At 45.0% G+C, this 23,064-nt stretch overlaps 2 protein-coding genes across 7 annotated transcripts in view; one reads left to right on the forward strand and one right to left on the reverse strand.

Moving 5' to 3' along the window:
* The window catches only part of CFAP44 (cilia and flagella associated protein 44), a 157,066-nt gene extending 144,513 nt beyond the window's left edge, over positions 1 to 12,553 (forward strand). For both annotated transcript variants that reach the window (XM_032348695.1, XM_032348705.1), the window contains 5 exons: positions 1,982 to 2,098; positions 3,115 to 3,316; positions 7,632 to 7,792; positions 8,928 to 9,062; positions 11,681 to 12,553. In XM_032348695.1, coding sequence (XP_032204586.1) covers positions 1,982 to 2,098; positions 3,115 to 3,316; positions 7,632 to 7,792; positions 8,928 to 9,062; positions 11,681 to 11,869 — 804 coding nt within the window. In that variant the 3' untranslated portion in view covers positions 11,870 to 12,553. The remainder of the gene's footprint in view (positions 1 to 1,981; positions 2,099 to 3,114; positions 3,317 to 7,631; positions 7,793 to 8,927; positions 9,063 to 11,680) is intronic.
* Positions 12,554 to 15,717: 3,164 nt separating this feature from the next.
* BOC (BOC cell adhesion associated, oncogene regulated) overlaps positions 15,718 to 23,064 on the reverse strand; it is a 70,385-nt gene continuing 63,038 nt past the window's right edge. For all 5 annotated transcript variants that reach the window (XM_032348743.1, XM_032348733.1, XM_032348751.1 and 2 more), the window contains 8 exons: positions 22,675 to 22,856; positions 22,138 to 22,243; positions 21,706 to 21,828; positions 19,410 to 19,631; positions 18,507 to 18,742; positions 18,221 to 18,297; positions 17,528 to 17,721; positions 15,718 to 16,479 (listed from right to left, as the gene is read on the reverse strand). In XM_032348743.1, the coding sequence (XP_032204634.1) occupies positions 16,292 to 16,479; positions 17,528 to 17,721; positions 18,221 to 18,297; positions 18,507 to 18,742; positions 19,410 to 19,631; positions 21,706 to 21,828; positions 22,138 to 22,243; positions 22,675 to 22,856 (1,328 nt within the window). In that variant the 3' untranslated portion in view covers positions 15,718 to 16,291. The remainder of the gene's footprint in view (positions 16,480 to 17,527; positions 17,722 to 18,220; positions 18,298 to 18,506; positions 18,743 to 19,409; positions 19,632 to 21,705; positions 21,829 to 22,137; positions 22,244 to 22,674; positions 22,857 to 23,064) is intronic.

Raw genomic sequence — 23,064 nt, forward strand, 5'->3', positions numbered from 1 at the left:
TGTATATTTATTTACAAATAATATCCATGAATTATTCTACTAATATATTTTATATATTAGGAAACAGTCACAAAAACAGAAATGAAAAAGAATAAGTTAAAAATAAATAGAAATAGAAACTGATCTTTCCTTTCTGTGCCCTAAAAGATCACTTTATTTACCCTCTGGGGGATGGGCATCTCATGTTGGAGACCATAAAGCTAAACTTCTGGTATAATTATGTTGATGGATTTGATTTCTGCCTTATTTGCTAATTTTCTCTTTTAGATACTCTTTCCTAGGGCAACATTGCTTAATTCATAGTCCTAAATATATATATATATATATATATATATATATATATATATATATATATATTTGTGTGTGTGTTTGAGTAAAGCAATAGAAGTTTATTAAGTGAAGATACAGAAAAAGCTCTCAGGAGTTGAGAGGGGTCCTGACAGGGTGGCCACTGAGGCCCTTTAGGGTTAGTCTTTTTATTTATTTATTTTTTAAGATTTTATTTATTTATTTGACAGAGAGAGAGAGAGATCACAAGTAGGCAGAGAGGCAGGCTGGGGAGGGTGGGGCGGGGAAGTGGGTGGAAGTAGGCTCCCTGCTGAGCAGGGTTGGGTTCTTCACATGCTGGGCTCCATCCCAGGACCCTGAGATCAGGACCTGAGCTGAAGGCAGAGGCTTAACCCAGAGTCACCCAGGGGCCCCTAGGGATGGTCTTTTTTAGAAAGCTAACCAGGGAACTTAAGTCCTTTTAACATCTCTATTGATATCACCACTGAGCAAATACTAGTGGTAACACCTTCAGGGGCTTACTTCCTTTTTAGGGTCTGGTTATTCTTTGTTAGTCACTGATGATTATCATAAAAAAGACACCCAACCCCCCCATACCTAGGACATGGTGGTCCATTTTGTCCCCTTATCTCTGGTTTCCCCACACCTCTACATTTCTGTGAGACTAATCACATAGCCCCTATGTATCTCTCCCTACTTAGCCCCGCCTGTCCCTTACTCATTCCTCTGCCTGGAAGAGCAACCCTAACCCTAACCCCAGAGAATGGGACAATGATCTCTCTGGCTGCTTCCTGCTGATATGGGGTGGCAGGCTGTGTGGCAGTTAGACTTTATCTGGGGGTTGGTCCAGAAGCCTATGGTATGGCTCCAGGGGGTCATCATGGGCAGCAAACGGTACATGCATCAGCACATGCAAAAGGAGGAACATGAAACAAGTATTAGATCCAAAATTATGACCACATCCCTTAGATAAGATTCCCAATTACCAATTTTATCAAATAGATCAGTGGTTATCTTGAGCTTATTTAATTGATCACAGATGCCCCCCATTAATTGGGACAGCTGGCAGGAGTTCACTGTAATATTAAATAAAACAACACATGTGAGGACATTTTTCACACCCCAAATGGTGTAGCAATAGTAGACAGTCAATAATGATGTGTTTCTGAGAATTCCTTCTCTGACTTCATCTTTTGGCTGAGTGTATTGTGGCTGGAAAGTATCATTAAGACTTCATATTCACAAATATTTTTGGTAGATTGCTTCTTTTCTTGTAAGTAGAAAATGATTTGGAAAATTCAAATTTTTTAGATAAAAAACATGCTTCATGAGTACCATAGTTAGTAATTTTGTTCCTTTAAAGGGCTTTTTCCTTTTGTTTATTGAGGTCATTGATGGCCTAGTGAGATTCCCACCATCTTGACAAAGACATTCCATGCTGAGAGCTGCTTTTCATGCAGAAAATTAGAGGGAGATGAGGATGTGCCTTCTGAACTCTTAGTCACGAGACCTTTACTACTTTGGAGACATAGGAATGATTGAGAAAGCAGTGTGGATCGTGACTTAGCAGGAAGAAAATCATACACGTTCCTGGGCTACAAACATTCATTTAATTGTAGCCCAACAGAGCAGGTCCTGCTCATCTCCCAATCTATCCCCATTTATCACATTTCACACATGGGGCTTTCCGCAGGTAAAAGTTGTGGCCGCTAACCTGAATGTAGCAGAGGAGGCCCTGGAGGCTTACCAACGGGAGAAGCAGCAGCGGCTGAACGAACTGCTCGTGGTGATTCCACTCAAGCTCCACCAGGTGATGGGTCTGGAGACTGTGCCCCACCCTGTCCGAGCAGAAGAGCCAGCACACCCAGGCTTTCCCAGAAAAGAATCTTGGGCCACTCGTGGGAAGAAGTGCAACCCTTTGCTGAGGATTCTACCTGAATAATGACACCCCAACTTTTCTTATCCATTCTCAGATTGTTGTGAGAGAGTCATAGCCAAACATACATATTTCCTGATGGCCCATTATCACTTCCAAAGTCCAGTTAAGTTTCAGGTCTGAGGAAATGAGCCTAGGACTTAATTTTTTTTAATTTATTTTTTTAGTTTATTTTTATTTTTTTTAGGAGTATCTACTCCCAATGTGAAGCTCAAACTCATGACCCCAAGGTTAAGAGTCACATGCTCTTCTGACCGAGTCAGCCAGGTGCCCCAGGGAGCTTATGACTTAAGAATGGAATAGCTGGGAAGTTAAAATCTTGGATCTTGTGCACACGTCCCTTTGCACACCATCTTCAAATAGAGATGAACTAATGATGCAAGAATTGTCATAATCTCTGCTTGTTAATGAGGGAGGGCAAGACAAAAGGAAAATATCCTTTCTCTTTCTGCCCTCTTTGTTCATTTCCACACTCATTAGAATTACAGCTTATATTAAGGTGCAGAGATGCATTTCGTACCCCATTTTGTCAGGTGAAGAGAGAAAGCTGTATTTTAGAAGGAAAAGTTTGGATCGGCCTCACATATATTTTGTGTAACCTGACCCAGACTGGTTTGGCTTTATGTAGCGATTTGCATAGTACACCCACCGTGAAATGGTGGTTTGTTCCGTGGTTATGCAGCAGATATTAGGCATAGTCTGGGGGAAGATTTGCTGTCTATACAGGGACATAATGTGGCTTATGATCTGAAGGCCACTCCAGCTTTTACCTTACTCAGTGATGGGAATGACAGAGGTCCGAAGGCAATGACCTAAACAAGGACAGAAAAGGAAGTGCTTTCTATTATCTTACATTTAGTTCGATCTTGGTTTTGTTTTGGTTTTGATAGGTAGAGCATGTAGTATTTGGAGAAATTCCTAATGATCTTTCTGGAACCTTGGTCTTTTCTAACCATTCCTTGGGACGCCTGCAAGAACGAATCATACAGCTCCATGAGGAAAATTCCAAGCAGCAAAAACTTAACAAGGAATGTCGGGAGAGGCGCAAACAGCTTATCCGAGAAAAGAGAGAGATGGCAAAAACTATAAGCAGTAAGTAACTCAGTCCACGCATTATCTAGTACTATCTTGATAAGAGAGGGAATTAACTCTGAAAACAGTAAGTAATCACAGAATCAGAACAACTGAAAGCAAGGAAACACTCTCTTGTCTTCCTAGCTACCGTTTCTCCTAAGACCACTGAATTGTCACTCTCTTGTTTTTAAAGACTAAATCCTTTATCGTGGAAACTATTTCTCTTAAGTTTAAAAGGCTTAACACATGATGAAATATAGAGTAACGTAACCTAGGTACTAGCCACCAAGTTTAAGAAATCAAAACAGGGAAGATGCAACTGAACACCCCTTTTTCTGATAGTGTTCTCCAGGACCCTTCCCAGGGTCGGCTGGCCGGTGAGCACACCTGCAGATGTGAGTATCCACACACAACATATAGAATGATTTTGCTTGTTTTTAACTGTAATGTTATTCATATCATTTTGCAGTTCACTTTATTAAACCGATTTTTGATAGGTATCCATACTACTGTAATTTATTCACTTTATTTTTTTTAAATCTTAACTGCCATGACAATATTCCATTGTAGGACTCTGAGTTGGTTTTTTTTTTTTTTTTTTTCCCAATCTTCTGTTGATGGATATTTTGGCTATTTCTAATTTTTCGTGATGAAAGAGCTATAGTGAACCTTCTTGTACACATCTCCCTGTGCGTGGGAGAAGGTGAATCCCCAGGACTGGGGTGTCTGGGTTGTAGAGGGGTGTTATGCATTTCTGGCAGGCACTCCTGTATATTGCCAAGCTGCCCTCCAACGGGGTTTTACCATTTTATCTCAACCCTCCCCTCAACCACCTGCCACTTCCCTGTCAGTGAGGATGGCCCAGGCTCCATATTCTCAGGAACATTTGATGCTGTCAGACTTCAATATATTTGCCAGCCTGGTGGATGTTAAATTGTATTTCACTGTGGTTTTTATTCATGTGTCCTGGATTCTGGTGAGGTTAAACATCTTCACATACATTTATTTGCCATTTATTTGTGTTTCCCTTTCTGTAACTTGCCTGTTATAAACCTTACCATTTTTTTACTTCTACTTCTTGCTTTCTTATTGATTTTAGGGAGTTCTTACTATAATCTTTTTTTTTTTTTTTAAAGATTTTATTTATTTATTTGAGAAAGAGAGAGAGAGCACAAGCAAGAGCACACATGAGCAGGGGGAAGGGTAGAGGAAGCAGAATCCCCGCTGAACAGGGAACCTGATGTGGGACTTGATTCCGGGGTCCTGGGGTTATGACCTGAGCTGAAGTTGGACACCCAACCAACTGAGCCACCCAGGCGCCTTATATTCTGCCTTTTAAGGCACTCCAGATTCCTTCTAGTTTGTGACTTGCCTTTTTACTTTGGGATATAAACATTTAAAATCTTAATATAGTTAATTTTACCAGTGTTTATGGCTTGTGCATCGTGTCTGTATATGTCTTAAGAAATCCTTTCCTGTTTTGAGATCATAAAGATATTTTATCCATAGTTTCCCTATTAGTAGTCTTCTTCATATTAGCATTTTTAATCTATCTGGATTTGTGGTGGATATTATAAGATGCACAGTATAAAGATTACTACCCTTTAAAATACATTTTGAATATTTGGTATTTAGAACAGAAAGTTGTGAAGTTTCCAACTTTAAAAACAACAATATTGCCAATACCTTAGTATCTACTTTAATGCCACAGAACTGTACAACTTTTCTAATTGTACAACTGTACAATTAAAAATGTTTAAAATGGGGTGCCTGGGTGGCTCAGTGGGTTGAGTCTCTGCCTTCAGCCCAGGTCATGATCTCAGGGTCCTGGGATCGAGTCCCACATCGGGCTGTCTGCTCAGTGGGAGTCTGCTTCCCCCATTCTCTCTGCCTGCCTCTCTGCCTACTTGTGATCTCTCTCTCTGTCGAATAAATAAATAAAATCTTTTAAAAAAAATGTTTAAAATGATACATTTTATGTTACGTATTTTACCACAATTGAATAAAACATATATATATTTTAATTTGTAAAAGAAAAAAAATGGGAAGCCTATAGTGGTCAACTAGTCAACCAGTCTAGGTTGCTTGGATTTGTAGAGGCCAGTTTCCAGTGAGTATTGATGGTTCTGCCTTCATGGGTAGCTGGAGTATAAAATTAAAAAAAAAAAAATACACATTAAGACTGCATGTTTAAATAACAGTGATTGGAGACACACAGTTTTGTCAGGTGTAATCCTTGAGGTTCCAGTGCTTCTCACATACTTCTCATTCCTCTGGCTTCGATAAGCCATGAATGTTGTTTACATCTGAAAGTACTGTTCATTAAACCAAGGAATAAACTAGTGTGAAAACAGAAAGAAGCTTGTTTCAGTTTGGGTAAATTCTAAGTTTGGGAAAATGTGTGAAGATGAAATGAAATATGCAAATTTTTAGAGTGTTAATGGAAATAAAAGGGAATAATTCCATGTAGTATAAGTTTTATTCAGCAACTTTCAGTTCTTTTCCCCACCTGCCCTCAACCCATTTTCTGAAAAGCAAGTTGTGAGTCTGGTTGAAGTTCTCCTGATTCTGAAAGTAGAACTAGGAGTAGGTTCCTTTTCTGTAGGCCAGAGAACAAAGGCTTAGCAGTGATGAGAAACACCACAGTTGGCTTTTTGTTGCCTTTCTCCCTTGACAGACTCAGTAAACAAAAAGGAGAGTCTAGAACATGGTGGTGAGAAGTGGTAAGTTTACTTCATTTCAAGGAGAACACAGCTCTTGGCCACGGAGAAGGCATGTGGTAAAAATATTCCAGAAGGCTTTATGTCCCCTGTAAATGCTAGTTGGCCTCATCAAATCAGGAGAAGGGCATGAGGCTGGCTCCACAGGGGGAATGGCAAGGACCAGAGTCCACATCCTAGTACATGAGGCTGTCATGGCAGAGGGCACTAGCTGGAGAGAGTCTCAAGGTTCTTACTGAGGCCAAGCAGGCAGCCACAGGCTAGTACACATGTGCAAATAATCTAAGCATCATGTGGTTTTTGCATCACTGATTATCACAGCTGCTACATTACACAAGTCCATGGGTTCTGTGTTCATATCCAATACACATGAACAGCCCCTCCTGGATCACGCACAACGGCAGTCATGCCAGTTGTATCATTATATTCAACCATAACCAGATACGAACCTGCACACCATTGCGGAACTCTATCATCTTCTGATACCTTAGGTCCTTCAAGACTTCACTTAGGGGGCAGTCCAGTGATCAAGAAAGTCTTGTTACAAGATTATATTTTCTTGGGGAGTCAGACTCCACATATGGAATTATCCCCAGAAGTTCCACTGTTCTCATGTTGAGGAAAGACAGTAAACAAAAGTAAGATATATTATGATGCATGTTAGATGGAGATCATTGCTAAGAAGAAAAATTAAGAAGGGACGGGAAAGGAGAGTGCTCAGGTCTATAGGAGCCAGGAACAGCTCCCTGGAGAGGTGGCATACTGGTAAATGGTAAAGTGTGGTTTTCCCTGGTTAGAGGACAAGGACCTGCTCTTGGTTACCCCTTCAGAACTGAGTGTATTGGAAATGATTCTTATAACTTGGTTTTAGAAAATGGGCTGGGGGCGCCTGGGTGGCTCAGCCGGTTAAGTGTCTGACTTTAGGTCAGGTCATGATTCCAGGGTCCTGGGATGGAGCCCCACATTGGGCTCCCTGCTCAGTGCGGAGCCTCCTTCTCCCTCCCCTCAACCATTCCCCCTGCTTATGCGCTCTCTCTCTCTCCATCAAATAAATAGAATCTTAAAAAATAGAAGAAGAAAAAAGAAAATGGGCTGGTGAGAGGGAGCCATGTGGCTATTTGGGGAAGAACACTGTAGTCCATGGGAACTGAGATGAGAGTGAGCCTGGAATGTTTTGAGACTCAGACTTTAATTTTTACTTGGAGTATGATGAAAACTTCCTCTAAGTGCCTGCTCTGTTCTTGACACTAGATGCTGTAGAGATCAGTCGTTAAAAATAAAAACAAAAACAAAAAACCCTGAAGAGTTCCTTGTCCAGCTGCGGCCCTTGACAGTGTGAGGAGGGCCACAGCAGAGGGTGGAAACAGCTGGGGGAAAACGGAGTCTGCTTTATGCAGGATTTTCAAGTAGATGAAAAGACAGCACAGGATTGGGCATTTTAAGTGAGGAAAGGAGCAGGTCAAGAGTCATAGAGGAAAAGCCAACTGGTAACATAAAATCTTTTACCATCCTCTTGCAAAAGCTGTTCTTCAGAAAGTTGTTGCTACCAGTATTGTTCATTTAATAACAGTGGGGGCCATTGAACACACTAAGACAGTGATGTCTTCTTTTAGAAATGGAAGAAACAGTCCATCAACTAATGATCAGCAAGTTTGGCCGTGTGATAGACCTAGAAGCCCTTCAGACACTTTCTGTGAACACAACGCTTGAAGAGCTAAAGATCAAAAAACTTCGAAAGGAGCTAACGAATGCAAAGGAAATGAAGATGTGGGAGGTACGGCCGAGAGGACAGGTGACCCACCTTGGCTGAATGTGGGTCAAGGCAAGAAATGCTATCAGTGGTTCTTGAGTAGCATCTGAGTAGCCAGAGACAAGTCTGTCCCCTTGGCTCCCCCATGATCTTAAGCCTGTTTCTGCATCCTGACCATTCACTTGGTTGAAAGGACTTGCCTGTCTTGGGGTGAAAGCAGCAGCATAGGTTTTGGGGTCCTGGGTATGTGGAAATATGACAAAATGGAATGGACGATGACCAAGATTCCATTTTGAGGTTTCCATTAGTGTGAGATAAATGCTCTGACATTGCTAGAGATGGAGCCGCTGTGCTTTGAGGATCCCTGTTGTAGTTCTCCCTATAGCTGTTACATGCCCTTTGGATCTGGAAATTAGAAAACATCTCTAAGTAATAGATTCTATAACCAGTTTGGACTATTTAGCTGGTGGGGTCTTAGAAGATGTTACTGCCTACATTGTTCCCTGAGCTGTGAGAGGAGGCAGTGCCCCAACTGTAGCTAGATTCAAAGACAGGAGCTTGTATAAAGATTTTATAAGCCCCCCAAGTCCTTATGACTTCTCCAGTTTCCTATCTTAGCTCATCAGTAGACAGGGCAGGAAAAGAGGTTCCTAATGTCATCTTGTCTTGTCTTTGCTTATCCAAGATTTTCAGGGGAATTCTAGAGATAATATGTGCAATCTAAAATAATTTTTGGAACAGTAAAAAACAAAGGAAAGCCATTTAGGAGATGTATGGCCATGCAAGCTGGCTACTTGAGGATCTTGGGCCAAGACTAGGGAAAGAAAAATATATGAAAGTCTGCTGCTTAAATTAATACTCTTCCTTTTAGTAATGAATAGCACACTCAGTATGCATACTGATCTTATTCTTCAATAGTGAAGTCATACCCATGTCTATCTTTTTTACCTCCTTGTATCTTTGAGCATACCCACATTCTTCTTTTCTCTAATTGAGCCAGGGCCAATACAGCTGGCTCTGGTTGCATTTTCATAGCGATTTCCGATTGTATTTTTTTCATATGCATATTTGCTGAACGGTTTTGATCAAATCTGAGCATGTATTTTTCTGTTTCCTCTCTTACTCACTTAACCCATTTTATATCCTCCCACCCTGGCAGGAAAAGATTGCTCAGGTGCGATGGGAGTTGATGATGAAGACAAAAGAACACACCAAAAAGCTTCATCAGATGAACGATTTATGTATTGAAAAGAAGAAACTTGATTCTCGGTTGAATACACTACAGAACCAGCAGGTATGTTCCTTTCCTTCAGACCCTTTATCAGAGTTGGGGAAGCTTTGTGAAAGTAGTTATTCATAAGAATGTCAAGTGCTGGCATTTACACAAACCTTGATCTTGGACCATTTCCAGTCCACCTGGGTCCCTGAGGACATGAAGTTGCTGGGACCTACTTAAAGGTGAGCCTGAGGGATTAGCTTTACTGTATGTCTTTTGAGTGCCATGAGTTTACATATGTACTAATCTATGGGGTTTGCCTTAGTCCCAGTGAGGTAAGGTTATTAGGTACAAATGACACCAAAATAATCTCTAAATTTATAACAAACACCCATTTCCAATATGTGTTTATTTCATTTGATTTAAGGTGGGTATCTTTTTAATTGTGGGATCTCATATTACTTTATTAAAACACTTGTTATTTTTATGGCTTTCAACTTGTTCTTATATAAGGTTTATTGAGCCTGACATAATACTTAGTACGTAGTATATGGTGGACAATGTATTTCATACAGGTTCACCTGATTCAAGGTTCACCTAGGTGAGTATCCTCTAGGAACCTCTAGGAACCTAACACATATGTGACATGTTTTAAAATACAGTAGTATCTGCAAAAATGCCCATTTTTTCCCTTGGTTTTCTTTAAGCATCCTGGAAATGGTCTAAGCCAGGGGTTCTCAAAGTGTGGTCCCCTGAAAAACAGCATCAGCATCACCTGGAGAATTTATTAGAAATGCAAATTATCAGGCACCACCCACAGATCTACTGAGTCAGCAGCTCTGGGAGAGGGGCCCAGCCAGGTACTCTAACAGGCCTTGCAGAAGATTCTGAGGCATGCTAGAGTTCAAGAATCACCTAAGCACAGAAAGAATGAATAAGAGGAATTGGGAAGTTTATCATTGGAAATTCCATATGAAAGGATAGTAGAAATCTGAGTATCAAGGGCCCTTTATCCACTGAAGAATTTTTGAGTGATGAGTCAGGATAGTGTCCAGGAGGTTAATGCCTAAACACGATTTTCATATAATCAGTTATAAACCCTTGTTGACTTTATGTGCTTTGATAAGTCCAGATATATTGGAGAAAAGAGTCTGAAGAGTTTGAGTAGATCAGTTGAATGGGGAAGAAAATTAATAGTGTATGTCTCTTTACATAGCAGATCCTTCCATGCCTATCTTTACATAGGTAATTTTTATGGTATTAAAGTAATATATTTTCATGTATAGTCTCTTTACATGGAATATCTCATACTACAATTCTCAAAACAGTACTTTCCAAAGCTCAGAGTAGTTAAGTAACTACCGCAGAGGTCATGCATGGTACCGAGTTTTTAAACCAGGGTCTGTCCACCTCCAAAGCTGACTCCATTGCTATTATTCTTCCAGCAATCTAGGCATGCATTGGGATATAGATGGCAAGAACAAAAAAAGATCAGACATTTCAAAGTAAGAATAGCCAAACTTTGGGTATGGTAAGGAAAATGAGGGCAAGTTATGGTGACTTCGAAGTGAGCAGCTGGAGTGATGCCATGAGCTGAGGCCTGGGCTTAGCTACAAGTAGCCAAAAGCCCTGTGGAGAGGAGCTTAAACAAACAAAGGTCATTTTCCTCACTTAACAAGAGGTCTGGAGGTGATGACTGAGGGTTTCAAACTTAGTGGGCCTGTGATGCCAGGGCCAATAGTTCTCTGATTGTCTCAGTGATTCTTTGAAGTTTCCTTCAAAGTCACATGACAACTGCCTGACCTCTAAGCACAGAATGGATACTACATAAGTGTCACCTTCTTCCCTTTAATGTGCTTTCAAAGCTTATTGAGCTTATACTTAAGAACCATGCTCTAAGATGGGTGCTACGGAGGGTGGTGAGATGTTCCTGAGATCTAGCTCTTAAAGGCACCGGATCTTCCAAGAAAGATCTCACATAGGCAGCTAGGTTGAACCGTATGAAATGGCCACTTTTTCAACCTAAAAAATCAGATATAAATTTTAATGGTTCAATGTTCTGGAAGAACACAAAGCATTCCGGAAATCCTAATCTAGTCCACGGACAAAGGCCTTAAAAATAATTTCTGGAGGCGCCTGGGTGGCTCAGTTGTTAAGCGTCTGCCTTTAGCTCAGGTCATGGTCCAAGGCTCCTGGGATTGCATCCCACATGGGGCTCCCTGGTCAGTAGGAAGCCTGCTTCTCCCTCTCCCACTCCTCCTGCTTGTGTTCTCTCTCTCACTGTCGCTGTCAAATAAATAAAATCAAAACAACAACAACGTAATGTCTGAAGCATAGCAGGAATTGACTGGACAAGGAGTCAGATGAGGAAATAGAGATTTCCTTTTTGGGAAACAAAATATGGGCTGTATAGAGAAAGGGGGGTGGGTACCCCATCCTTTATGGTTTCACTGCTGAGCTCTCTACAGTAGGAATGACAGAGTGCTCACTTAATGGGATTTTCATTTTAAGAGTTACTCATTAGGCCAGGGGGGCACATTTCTAATGGTGGGATTTCAGTGGAAGAATTGAAGGCCCCTTAAAATAAGGAGCAATGGGTATTTAAACTGACAGTAAGATTAGCACTAACATAAAAATGGGGAATTTTTTCACATTCCATGTGATGCTTAAAGCAGGGAGGTATTTTCTTTCAACAGGGCAATGCCTTCCAGGGCCCTCGGAAAGCAGACATTGTGGCAAGACAGAAGGTCACCGAATTGATCCAGCTGCAGGCAGAAAGGATTTCCGCCTTAAAGGAAGAGATTGCTCTCTTGCGTAAGAAAGGTGGCCTTATCCTCCCACCCATTCAGCCTCCGCAAGGGGAGATGAAGCCCATGGGCCTTTAAGTTTGCTTTTTTCCTCAAATCCATCCAAGATTTCCGACATACGACTTACCAGAAGTCTGTTTCCATGCTGGCTGCAATAGTCCTATTATTTTAAAGTGGATTTGTTTAAAAGTCTAAGACCAGATCTAGTCATACAGTATTAATAACTCTTCTCTAATGTGGTTGTCTTAGAATGGACTCTAGCCCCCAACATCTATTTCCCTTTGAACTGAACCATTTTAGATCTGTTTGGAACCCAATGGACTGAATATGGAGCCTCAGAAGGCTGTATGTATCACAAAACTTCAAGAAAGCACCGGCAATATATCTTGTAGGAAATTTGTCTCTTGCTTATCTGAATTTTTAGCCGTTGGCAGGAAAAACTAGCAAGCTGTGAGAAAACTTGCTTCTTTCCTTCCTTGGAAAATAAACTGATATTCAGTGTTTTCTGAGAGAACAAAAAAACAAAAGCACGAGCTATTCTGCCAGCAGTATCTTCGAATGAGATGCAAATCAGAATTCTGACATTGTGGACTTCACAGAGCAGTTATTTGAGGGCTCAGGCTGCAGGAAATGCAGACAGAGTGGTTAGCTTGGGACTGGCAGAAAGCAGACTACCAGCTTCCTGCTCAGCCCTGGCTGCGCAAAGTCCTCAGCTCTGAATGGAGTAGGAGTGTGTTTTGCAAAATGGTCAACAAGGCGGCTTTTCTCTGAAGGTGTTTGCAGCTCTACCGGTGTTCTAAGTATTCCCAGTTTTTCATGTCCTCTGCATTTTCTTTTGGGTTCTAGTGGAGTCACTTGCTATTTTTGATGTAGATCCCTAAGTCTTGATAGGTTATATCACTCTGAGAGACTGTCTCTAATCATCACTTTTGATTGTGCCTAACATTTTAAACCAACTTGATTGTCCTTTTTGTTTGGGGGTAAGCAGTGACGGGAAGTCATGGCTGATGGCTGTGCCCATTTGGGAATGATCTCCCTGCTATTTGGATCCCTGTTAGTAACAGAGCTCAGCACGTTAGGTTCAGACCTCTATGGGTCCATATATATGAATGAGCTTCTCTACTGAGCTGTCCCAGAGTAGAAGTCCGTCATGGAGAAGGAAAGGTGAGGAAGGCAATGTTACTTCAACATAGAACATGACCTAGCAGCATCGTCTTCCTAACCTGTGACTAGCCTGATGACCCGTCTCTCCACAGGAGATAGGACTTACTTCCTTTCAAAGATGTTTTCCTGTTCCTATTTAAGAGATCTGAATAATTTGTGCCCATTAGTTTAAATACTCTGGTGAAGTAGCTTCTCTGCTGGAGACACCTGCTATCACTTTCTTGTATGTCCTAAACTTGTGTGCCCTTCAAGGTTTTTGTGCTAGTTGTAGCTCTGAGACTTTTACTTATTGCTACACGAAGGTCCCCCAAACATTGCTTAACACAGCAGGCCTTTATCTCACCCAGGTTCCTGAGAGCAGCTGAGCTGGCTGCTTTGAGCTCAGAGTCTCTCACAAGGTTATGGTCAAGCTGGGAGTTGGGGCCACAGCCCTGTGAGGCTTGCCTGGAGGAGCTGGAAGGGCAACTTTCAGACGCACTCACTTAGCTGTTTGGCAGGAGGCTTCCGTTCCTCGCTGGCTGCCTATCACATTGAGCAACTGCCAGGAGAAAGGGGTTGGTCTCCAGGGAGACACCATTCCCTAGATGGTGGTGAGAGCCAGGGGAAGTTACGTAATCTTCCTGGGCCTCATTTTATTATCTGACAAATGAAGGTTTTGGATAAGCTCTCTTTCCCATTCTGAAATTCTGTGATTCTAACTATAGCAGGAATGACTTTAGAGTCTATGGAAGAGCCATGGCAAAGATACCCTGAGTTTTTCAACTCTGTAACTGATCAGGGTTATTTTTTTTCTCCCCAAATTGAACTAGACTAAATCACCACTTACATCCACAATAAATAGGCCTTCATCCTCTAGGTCTGATAATCTAGTTAATACTCAGTTGTTTTTTATTTTGAATTGGACAAGACCTAGAACTAGCTTTAGTTTCATTTCTACTTGATTCCAGACTTAGTCTTAATCTGTCCTTAAGTATAGTCTCAGAGTCTTTGGGAAGTTCAGCTTTAGACAGAAGGAGACCACTAGGGCTCGGCTTTGGCAGGGGATAACTTTCCATTCACCCCTGCTTCCCTGATCAGACTATTCTCTGCCTCTGGCTGTGTCTCAGAGAAAGCCGCCTTACTTCCGAGAGTGAGGCCCAAATCCATCCACACGTTACCTCTGGGTCAACTGCTAACATAATGTGGCTATTTTGAACCCTTTCCCACAGTATCCTCAAAACCCAACACTAGAAGAAAAAGCAGCTGCTAAGTGAAGCCCCTGTGTCACAGTTGCTCACTGTTGCCAAATCCGGCTGTCCTGTCCTAGAGAACTGCTGCCTAGAGAGGGCTCTGGGCCTGAGCTGGGCTCTGCACCCTCTGTGGCGCCTGCGCAGTAGGTCTTACTAAGTCCTTGACGGCTGAATCAGTCTTTTAAAAAGGACTATAATAATTACTCGGAATCTAAAGAAATAGAAAATACAATGAAATTGAGTATCTAAGCTGCTTAATTTTCTAGGCTAAAAGTTAGAGGCCTGATAACTTTTGTCATTTCCCACAATTGACTAAGGTAAATATGCATATTTATCTCATTTAGTGTGCCTTAGAAGTGATTTTTTTCTTTCCTAGTTTTTTTTTCTTTTTCTTTTTTTGAGAGCAAAAACCACTCAATATTGTTATGGTTCCCGGGCTGTGCAGAAAGCAATTTTACATATCACGTCCTTAAAAGTTCACCAAAATTGACTTTGACAACTACCTGGGGTCATCAAGGAGCAAAAAAACTAATAAAATTTAAAGCCAGTGGGCTAGGAGGTGAGTTACAGCCCAGCTCTGAGAGGCCCTGGATTAGCTGAGTGAAGACTGAGAGTATTGATTGGCCCGGTCCTACTCTTGGAAGTGACTTTCAGGCCCACAGTGCAGGGTCGTGACTCAAGTCACAACTTATTTCTTCTATCATTTCCATGTTCCTTAAAGTCCTTCATTTTATTTCTTAAGATGTTTTTTAAATACAACTTTTCTGAAGATCATGTCACTTCTCGCTGAGAATGCTTTTTCCAGTTTAGCTGTTGGACAGAAAAACATGGGACCAAGGTAAGCCCAGGCCCGGTGTCCCTTCCGGCCAGTAGAGGGCGCACTTGTCCGAGAGGCTGGTTTCTCCCCGGTGTGACTAGGGTGGGCAAGTCTGGCCCCAGGACTCCTACCCAGATGGACAGCCTCAGGCGTCCTGCATCTGTCACTCACCTTTGCTGAAGCCCTGCACACAGATTTCCCTCCTGAGAACGGCTGAGCATTAGGGCTTTCCGTGCAAGGCTTCAGCCTCCAGCTAGTGCCAATTGCACGCATGAAGGTTGATCCTGTGGCTGTATGGACGTAAGTAAGTGTTGATTTTAAACAACTAATGATTCAGCTCCTCTGGCAATGTCGGTCTATCTTTGGAAAGAAGGAAAGTTGAGTTTTATCAGGCACCACAGGTGCAGCCTAGCACTTAACTAAATGGCATTCTGGAGAAAATACTCCATCATCCACACCGATCTGGGTGACCAAAGTTTTGCCTCAAGTCCATTCAGTTAGAGACCTGCAAATCTGCTGCTTTAACTGCTTCACACTGTCTCCCTCTCGGACTAAACAGTTACTAACACAATACTTAAAAAGACAAAGAATTAGACATCTGCTAACTTTCCCAGCTCTCAAACTCTTGCCAGAGCTGAGATGTCACAAGTGGAGATTTTCTTCAAATACTTGAACTGAATCCTAACATCTAAAGAGGATGCTGACTCATCCGTGACTAAGTTGAAGGTTACAGGGAGGACTAAACATTTATTTAGAAGTTAGTTACAGTGTTTGTTTTTACAGAGATAGGTTGCCACAGATTATTGATTCTGGAAGGCTTGTTAATGCTTATAGAACAATACACATCTTAGTCTGTGCTCATCAGCATCTTCTGAAAAGGTCTCCTGCAGTACCCGGTCCAGCCATCTTCACGAGCAGCTCCAGCCTGTGACACTGGGGCCCTTGCTTTGCCCTCATCGTTGTTGCAGACCGTGTGCCTACGACTCTTCCTCTCAGCAGCTTCTCTGGGGGGCCTCGTGCGGCCTCCTGGGCAGCGGCAGAGGTGTCCGGTGAAGGGCTGCCTCCTTAGTCTGTGTTACTCTTGCCAGGTGGAATCCTGTTATCAGGGCATCTTTGATTTCCCCCTCATACCTCAATGGGTAGGATTCTCTGTCTCTCTCCAGAATTATAAAAACACATATACATTTATTTACAAGTGCATAAATATATAAATATGGCTATTATAGAAAAATAAATACCAATTTTTTCTCTTTTTAAAAACAATAGTCTTTCTGGGATATTGGTTTCTGCCTATATTGTAGGAGGTGGTGTTTCAAAAGCTACATGCACTGGTGGGCTGGGGGAGAGCCGCATCCCAAGTTCCTGCCCGATGTAGGCCCCGGCGGGGTGCTGGGAACACCAGTCTCCTCCACCCACTTGGCAGGAGTTAGGACTGTCCACCTCTTCAACTGGTACAAGGCCCAAGCAGCACGGGGGCCCTGAAGGGAGAGAAAAATGGGAAACATGAAAATCCAGACTGACCAGGAACCGTTGCTCAGTGGTACTGGGTCAGTCTCTGTGATGGGAGTTGGTTACACTGGCCCTAAAAGAGAGGCAGAAACACATTAACTATGGCAAGGGCATTTCTGATCTAAGGTCTCAGAGACCTGCGGGGGGCACTTGTTTACCCATGTCTCACCTACACATTTCAGCGATGGAATCCCAGAGACTCTTAAGCACTAAGCCTATACCCTGGGGCAAATGAAGTCAGCTGAGCCCATGAAATGTGGAAGAAAGCACTGTTCTTCCCAGATATAAGCTGCTAGTCTACCCCTCTGGTACGATTTCTCTGGGCCTAACCATCCCAGCCCAGATGGAGTTCAGTTTTGATGATGCTCTGGTCTGGCTCTAGGAGGTCCCTGTCTTAGAATTTTATCTCCCAGAGACAGAGTCTAGGATCTGCATGCGAATGGACAATTCATGCCATGGAATCTAAGAAGCATTAGCCAGTTGTCTGTAACAGCCTGTGCCCCAACTAAGCGTCCGCTGATTTCCAAGAGCCGGGCACGAAAGAGGACTATGGGGTGGGCAGCATGCACTGAGGCCCCTGGAGCTAAGGTTCTGTGGGAGCAGAGTTAGGATGATGATGTGAGACTCGGCTGCTTAATGACTGATATCATCCCATCCTTTAATTAAGAGACAAGACCCAACAAAGCAAGGTATTTGGGATGATCAGACAATGCCTCTTGGTGTGATGAGAAGTGGCCAGAATTTGTGAATGGTTTTAAAATGCCAAGACCAAAAGGGCTTCTTTCTCTGAAATGGGGATTTGTCCTCTTAGTCTTTGAGGACACAGCTTGCCCTGTAGAGCCGGCCTCACCTGGTTCACCACAACAGGCTCACTCCCTGTCCCTCCCCTAGAAGAGCTGTTGGATGGCTCTTAACACCACCTTTGAGGACTGTTCTCTAGGCCAATGCGGGGCTGTGGACACCTAGCTCATGTCATCCCCAGCCTGTGCAATTTCCCACTCTGCCCCTCGCACCAACCTCGGTGAAAAAGAGGGTCCCAGACTGCTTCCAGCCCAGAACCCTGGGGTACGTTCCTCATGCCTGACTGGCCTGTGGCAGTAGGCTGCTCCTGGAGATGGCGGAAGTCTTGGTGGGGCTGGAGCAGCTGGTGAGTTGAGTCATCAGGCAGCGTATATAAGAAAGAGCCCTCGTCTGGGCTAGACTGGGGACCCCTGCAGGCACGAAACCAGATGGAGAAGTGAGGTGGAGGCAGAGTGTGCCTGTATGCCCACTGCCCTGGCTGCTTCCATGTCTGAGGGCATCAGAGCTGGTCAGGGCTCAGACGGGGCAGGGACAGCTCCCCTTTGAACACTGAGAGTTCACCACTTCTGTGGGTAATTCTAGTCTATTTCCATTTTATGCCATGTAAATGCTGAGTGCATGAAAGGATATGCAGTCAGGTGTCTAGGGGCCTGTGGACAGAGCCAGTTGTATGTGGCTGCTATGGCCAGCCAAGTGAGGGAAGGACTTCTGACAGGCCAACCCATGCCCCAAAGCGGAAAGGGCACTGTAACTGCAAACACAACACCTCCTCAGGAGACGAGTCTGGTGGAGCAGGTTGTCAGACATGCCCCCCTCCCTGACTCCCCTTAGTGACTGAGATTGGGTCTGAGGAGCTAATGAGAAAGCAAGTTCTGGAGCAGAAGCTGCGGATGGGAGAGGCCCGGTTACCTGGGACTTTGGTGACTGGGGGGGTCATATCCAGTGCCAAGAATGGTTGGCTTCAGCAGGCTGCTGGTGTCCTCTTGCTGCTCAAAGGAGAGAGTAACAAAAAGGTCACATCGGAGTCCATGTAACTTTCCTGTTTGGTGTTCAAGAGAATGAATTGTTCTTGACTAAGGAGGGCCAGACCCAGTAGCCCGGGATTAGAGGCGAGAAGGGAAAACGCCCCAGGAGGCAGCCCGACTCCCCTGTGCTGGCCCGCACCCATGTGCTCACGTTCCCCGGGTGACGTTACCTGCTGAGGCACCCCTGGGCAGTGCTGTTGAGGTTTCACACCTGGGTAGCCTGTGGCAGCTGCAGGGCAGCCCCTGTTCACATGGATCCCACTGGCACAGGCCCGTCTACTGGGGCCACTGAGACAGGGCTGCCCATTGGCCTGGTGGCCTGGGAGTCCTCCTAGTGGTACCATGGTGTACTGGCAGGAGGAGGACAGAAAGGCACTTCGAGGAAAACCCAGGTCTGTGGTATGTTCTGCAAGGACAGAAGGACAGAGGTATGCTTAGGCCAAGGAGGCCCAGGGCAGCTTCAGTACCATAGAAATCTCAGACAACTTCTGACTGCACAGGTACGCAGGGAGCGGACACTGCCCCAGGGATGAGAACACTCGCTCAGAATATTCCTGCAGTCACCCACCTCTAACATCTGGACTCATCTACAGTGGGGAGAAGGGGGAGGAGATACAGCAGCACAGGTCTGGGGGAAAGAAGTTGTGAGCCCGCAGAAGAAGCAATGTTTAAATGAGACAAGTTGCCCAGATGTGTTGCCATTTGAAGCAGAAATAGGTGGTAACAGGCTAAGAGGGGGAGCTCAAGGCATCCGCAAACCAGAGAATCAGTTGGTGGGGGGGGGTTTCACGTTCAACATGAACTTGTGGTCAGAGCAGCAGCTTCAGACATGAAAAAGAGTTGAAAGCAGATAAGTATTGAGTTCCAGAGACGCAGAGAGGACAGGCCCTTTCCACTGCATACTTTCTATCTGCCAAGGTCAGGTACTGGGAGGAAAGGGCCCAGGCTTGGCATATTTTTATCTCTCTGAGCCCTGTGGGGCACCAGGAGCTCACACTCTTCTGAATGTGAAGGGAGCCTCCTCCCTTCCCGAGGCTCCTTCCCAGGGGGTGTGGGGGTGGTTACTCACTCACTTTGCTTAGACCAGGCCCTCCACAAACAGAAGGGGATGAAGGCGACAATGATGAGGACGATGGAGCCCAGGACGACCCCAACAATCAGGTAGGGCAGGTCGCTGGAGCGCGCCACCATGGCCCCAGTGCCCATGGGCCGCTCTGCAGTTTCTGGGGGTGGCAGCTGAGGTGGGGCCAGAGTTGGGGGTGGGAGCCGACCGGGCTGACCAGAAGACTTCCGAGCTGTAATTGTGGACAAAACTCACTTCACCATCATTTGACATTTCCCTCACAACAAAAAACAGCAGCAGCAATAAACCGGATTCCATGGGAGTAGGAAATGGGGCCAAACTCACAAGGCCGTGCCTCAGAACTCTGTATCAGATGAGTGTGGTGTCCAAGCTCAGCATGAAACTGGCCTCTGATGGGAGATTTGGTATTGCTGAAGGGAATGCGGCCTTCTATTTCAATATACAACCTGAGCTATTTGTGGGCCAAGCACTAGTGTCAGACTGGGTCTTCTGGGCAGGAGAGGTGTAGGGTTTTTCTCAAGAGCCAGTGAGCTTCGGGAAGAAAATCTTGGGAATGGCAGAATTTACCCATGGATTTGCTATTCCCGGGCAGATAAGGGATGCAAAATCCTGGTCTGAGTCTGGCCGCAGAGCAGGGAGATGGAGGCAGGGGGACTCTCTAGGACGGACAGTAACTGGGAAACACCAAGTCTCTGACAAGATGGCAACTTGTCCTCTGGCTCATGTGGTAGCAGGCTGGGTCTGACTCATGAACTCCCCCTCACAGCGTCCTCCTCTCGACTCTGACAGCACACCTGGTGATTTCTACTACCTCTCTGCGGGCTGTTGCTTGTGTTTTTCTGTTTTTTCCTCAGAACTGGAAGCCCTCCTTGTCCCTCTCAGGCCACACTCTCCATACTCTGTCCTGTGTCCTGATGGCTGCCAAGTCCCTGAGCCTGGGGCCCTCCCCAACCAGGGGATCTGCTTCTCTCTCAGAGGCTCAGAAGAACCAGCCTCAGGAAGTCTCCGAGTGGCTTCCCCTTGTCCCTTCTTTGTGCCGGGCTCTGCTTCTCTTCTGGCTTCCCCATTTCAATAAATGGCAACGTTATCCACGCACACTGTGCTAGACACCTCATGGTTCACTTTGAACTCCCCTTAGTCCCCCCTGGCCCCAAAGTGCGAGTGGTCCCTGGTCCTACCCACATGACCTCAGGACAGACTCTAACTCAATCCTCTCTTCACCTGTACTTTACAGCCGCCGCACTCTCCCCCACAGCAGCCCACACCTGCAGGGACGCCCGTTAGCTCTCGACCTCACAGAGTCCTCCATGATCCAATGCCCCGGATCACCTGGGCCCTTCCCTGAGCACTCCCTCTCTCGTCCTCCTTCTAGATGCCATACCCTCCCATCACCTGGCAGTATGCAGGCTGGCCCTGCCCCTCAGACTAGTCCCGCTCTGTCCAGCCTGAGGATTCAAGCCTCCCGGCCCAGTGTGAAGCCTCTGCTCTTTGCCCCGGGCACTCCCTGTGTCACTGGCTGCAGGACTTGTGGCCACACAGTATCTGCCCTCTCCCTTCACTGCACAGGCTGGAAGCCAGCAGGGAGTGCACACAGGAGGCACTGGGCATTTGTTGAATAGGGGAAGGAAAGCAGTGCAAAGCTAGAGGACAATGTTGCCAATGTTGGGAAAATGGATTATTTTCTTGTCTCCATTCCTACTCCTTTGTGATCCTCTTCTGATTCTGTTCTTTGCAATATCCCTGCGTTATACATTTTCTATATTTGCAAAATTGAGACGGTGGTATCTCTCCACTTGACCAATGTGCAAATATTAACAAGTTATTATGTGGAGATGTTTAACATGTTTCAGTGCAGAGAAAGAATCCCAGACTGTAGTTAGATGAACTTGGCCCAAGGTGAGCTCCACCCCTAACTGGCTAAGTGAACTTGCTCAGTTTCTTTCCTAGCTAATGGCGTTGTAGTTAAATTTAGTAAACCAACAACATAAGTACCAAATGTTATAGAACTATAGTGTTTATAGAACGTTCTGACCTTAAGGGTGGGTATTGAGCTCCTCTTGTATGAGTTAATTCCCCAGTTCCTTGAAGCCATCAGGATGGCAACCCTATTCATACTTGAGGCCCAGGCAAATGAACAGAAGGGTTAAAAGTGATAACATTTAGGAGTACTTAGAAAATAAGGAGTCTTCATGAGGAAGAGCTACCAGCCTGCCACATGCAGCAGAGACTTGGTCCTAGCTGGCTAGAAATAGCAAGAGGGGAGCAGAGCACCTAAAGAGAATCACCTTTGGTTTCACAGATCATCACATTGCTGAACTCACTCTCCCCACCCTCGTTGAAGCACTGCATCTTGATGTCGTAGGAGGTCTCGGGCTGCAGGTGGCTGATGGAGTGCCAGTATCGGTCCCCTGGAAAAGACGGCCAGAAAGTCACATGTAGTGCTGGGCATCTGGTCTGTCTGGAACCAGTCACAGTCAGACTCGGACAGGGGTGTGTGTCTGGGCTGGTGCTGTGAAGGCAGCAGGGCACCCTGGGGCAGAGGAGCTCCAGAGGAAAGGAAGCACGTGGGCTGATGATCTCGATGACCCCAGGTGTGGCACGGGTCCATGATATGTGCACAGATGCTCTGTGTCCCACCAGCCCAGGTTTTATACTTGCAGCAGCACAGAGGCCCCCCTGCCACCAGAGAAAACCGTCTCACCCAAAGTGCTTCTTACCTTCCACCATATCCTTCTTGTAGTCACTATCATTGTCACTGTCTGTGGGTCGATAATAGATATAAAAGCCATGGATTGGGGTGTTGTTGTTACTTGCTGGAATATACTACAGGGAATAGAGAAAAAACGAGCTGACCAGGGATCAGAGACCTCATGTGAATAGAAATTTTACTCCAGCCTAGAGTTTAAAAATTCACTGAGGGAGCCTGGAAAATACTTCTGCTGATATCTCCAAGGCTTTCTGGGGGAAGGCTGTAAGATCACCTGTTATTTAGCCTAAAGGTCCCCCAGCTCTTGGACACCAGAAACAGCCACTTCTCCAAAGACGTAAGTCCCCTCTGAACCTGCCTGAGTACTATAAGGATGAGGCTCTCAGGCTAAATTCCCAGCTGTGGGGGACTTGGGGGGTGGCCATCTAAAGGGAAGGATTTTAGAAGAAGGACAGAAGATTCCTTCCTGCTCCTGCTGCAAAGCCAGCTCCTGTCATCATGAAACTCAACCCTGTCTCCCTGCTGCACTCTGTGCGAGGCTACTTACCATCCACTTGAGCATGATAGTGGTCTCATTGACAGCATCCGTGAAGGTGATGTAAGGGCCTGCCACAGGCCTTTCGTACACACGGCCACTATAGCTTGACACCACATATGGCCGGGAGGGGGCGCTGGGCTCACTCTCCCCCAGCATGTTCAGAGCCCTGACACGGAACTTGTAGGAGGTGCCTGGTAAGAGAGACTCACTTGAACCCAGGAGCTAGAGAACACTTGTGACCCACTCCCACCCAGCACACCCAGAGCCTAGAGGGATCTTTTGGGTAGCCCTTCCCCAAATGCAAGTGCCCCAAAGACACAAGAACTCCCATCTTCTTCAGAAAGGAGCCACAGAGGGGCTACCTATGGACCTCTTGCAGAGAGGAGGAGGATAAGGAAG

The sequence above is a fragment of the Mustela erminea genome, chromosome 1, assembly GCF_009829155.1.
Source record: "Mustela erminea isolate mMusErm1 chromosome 1, mMusErm1.Pri, whole genome shotgun sequence".
Lineage (NCBI taxonomy): Eukaryota > Metazoa > Chordata > Mammalia > Carnivora > Mustelidae > Mustela > Mustela erminea.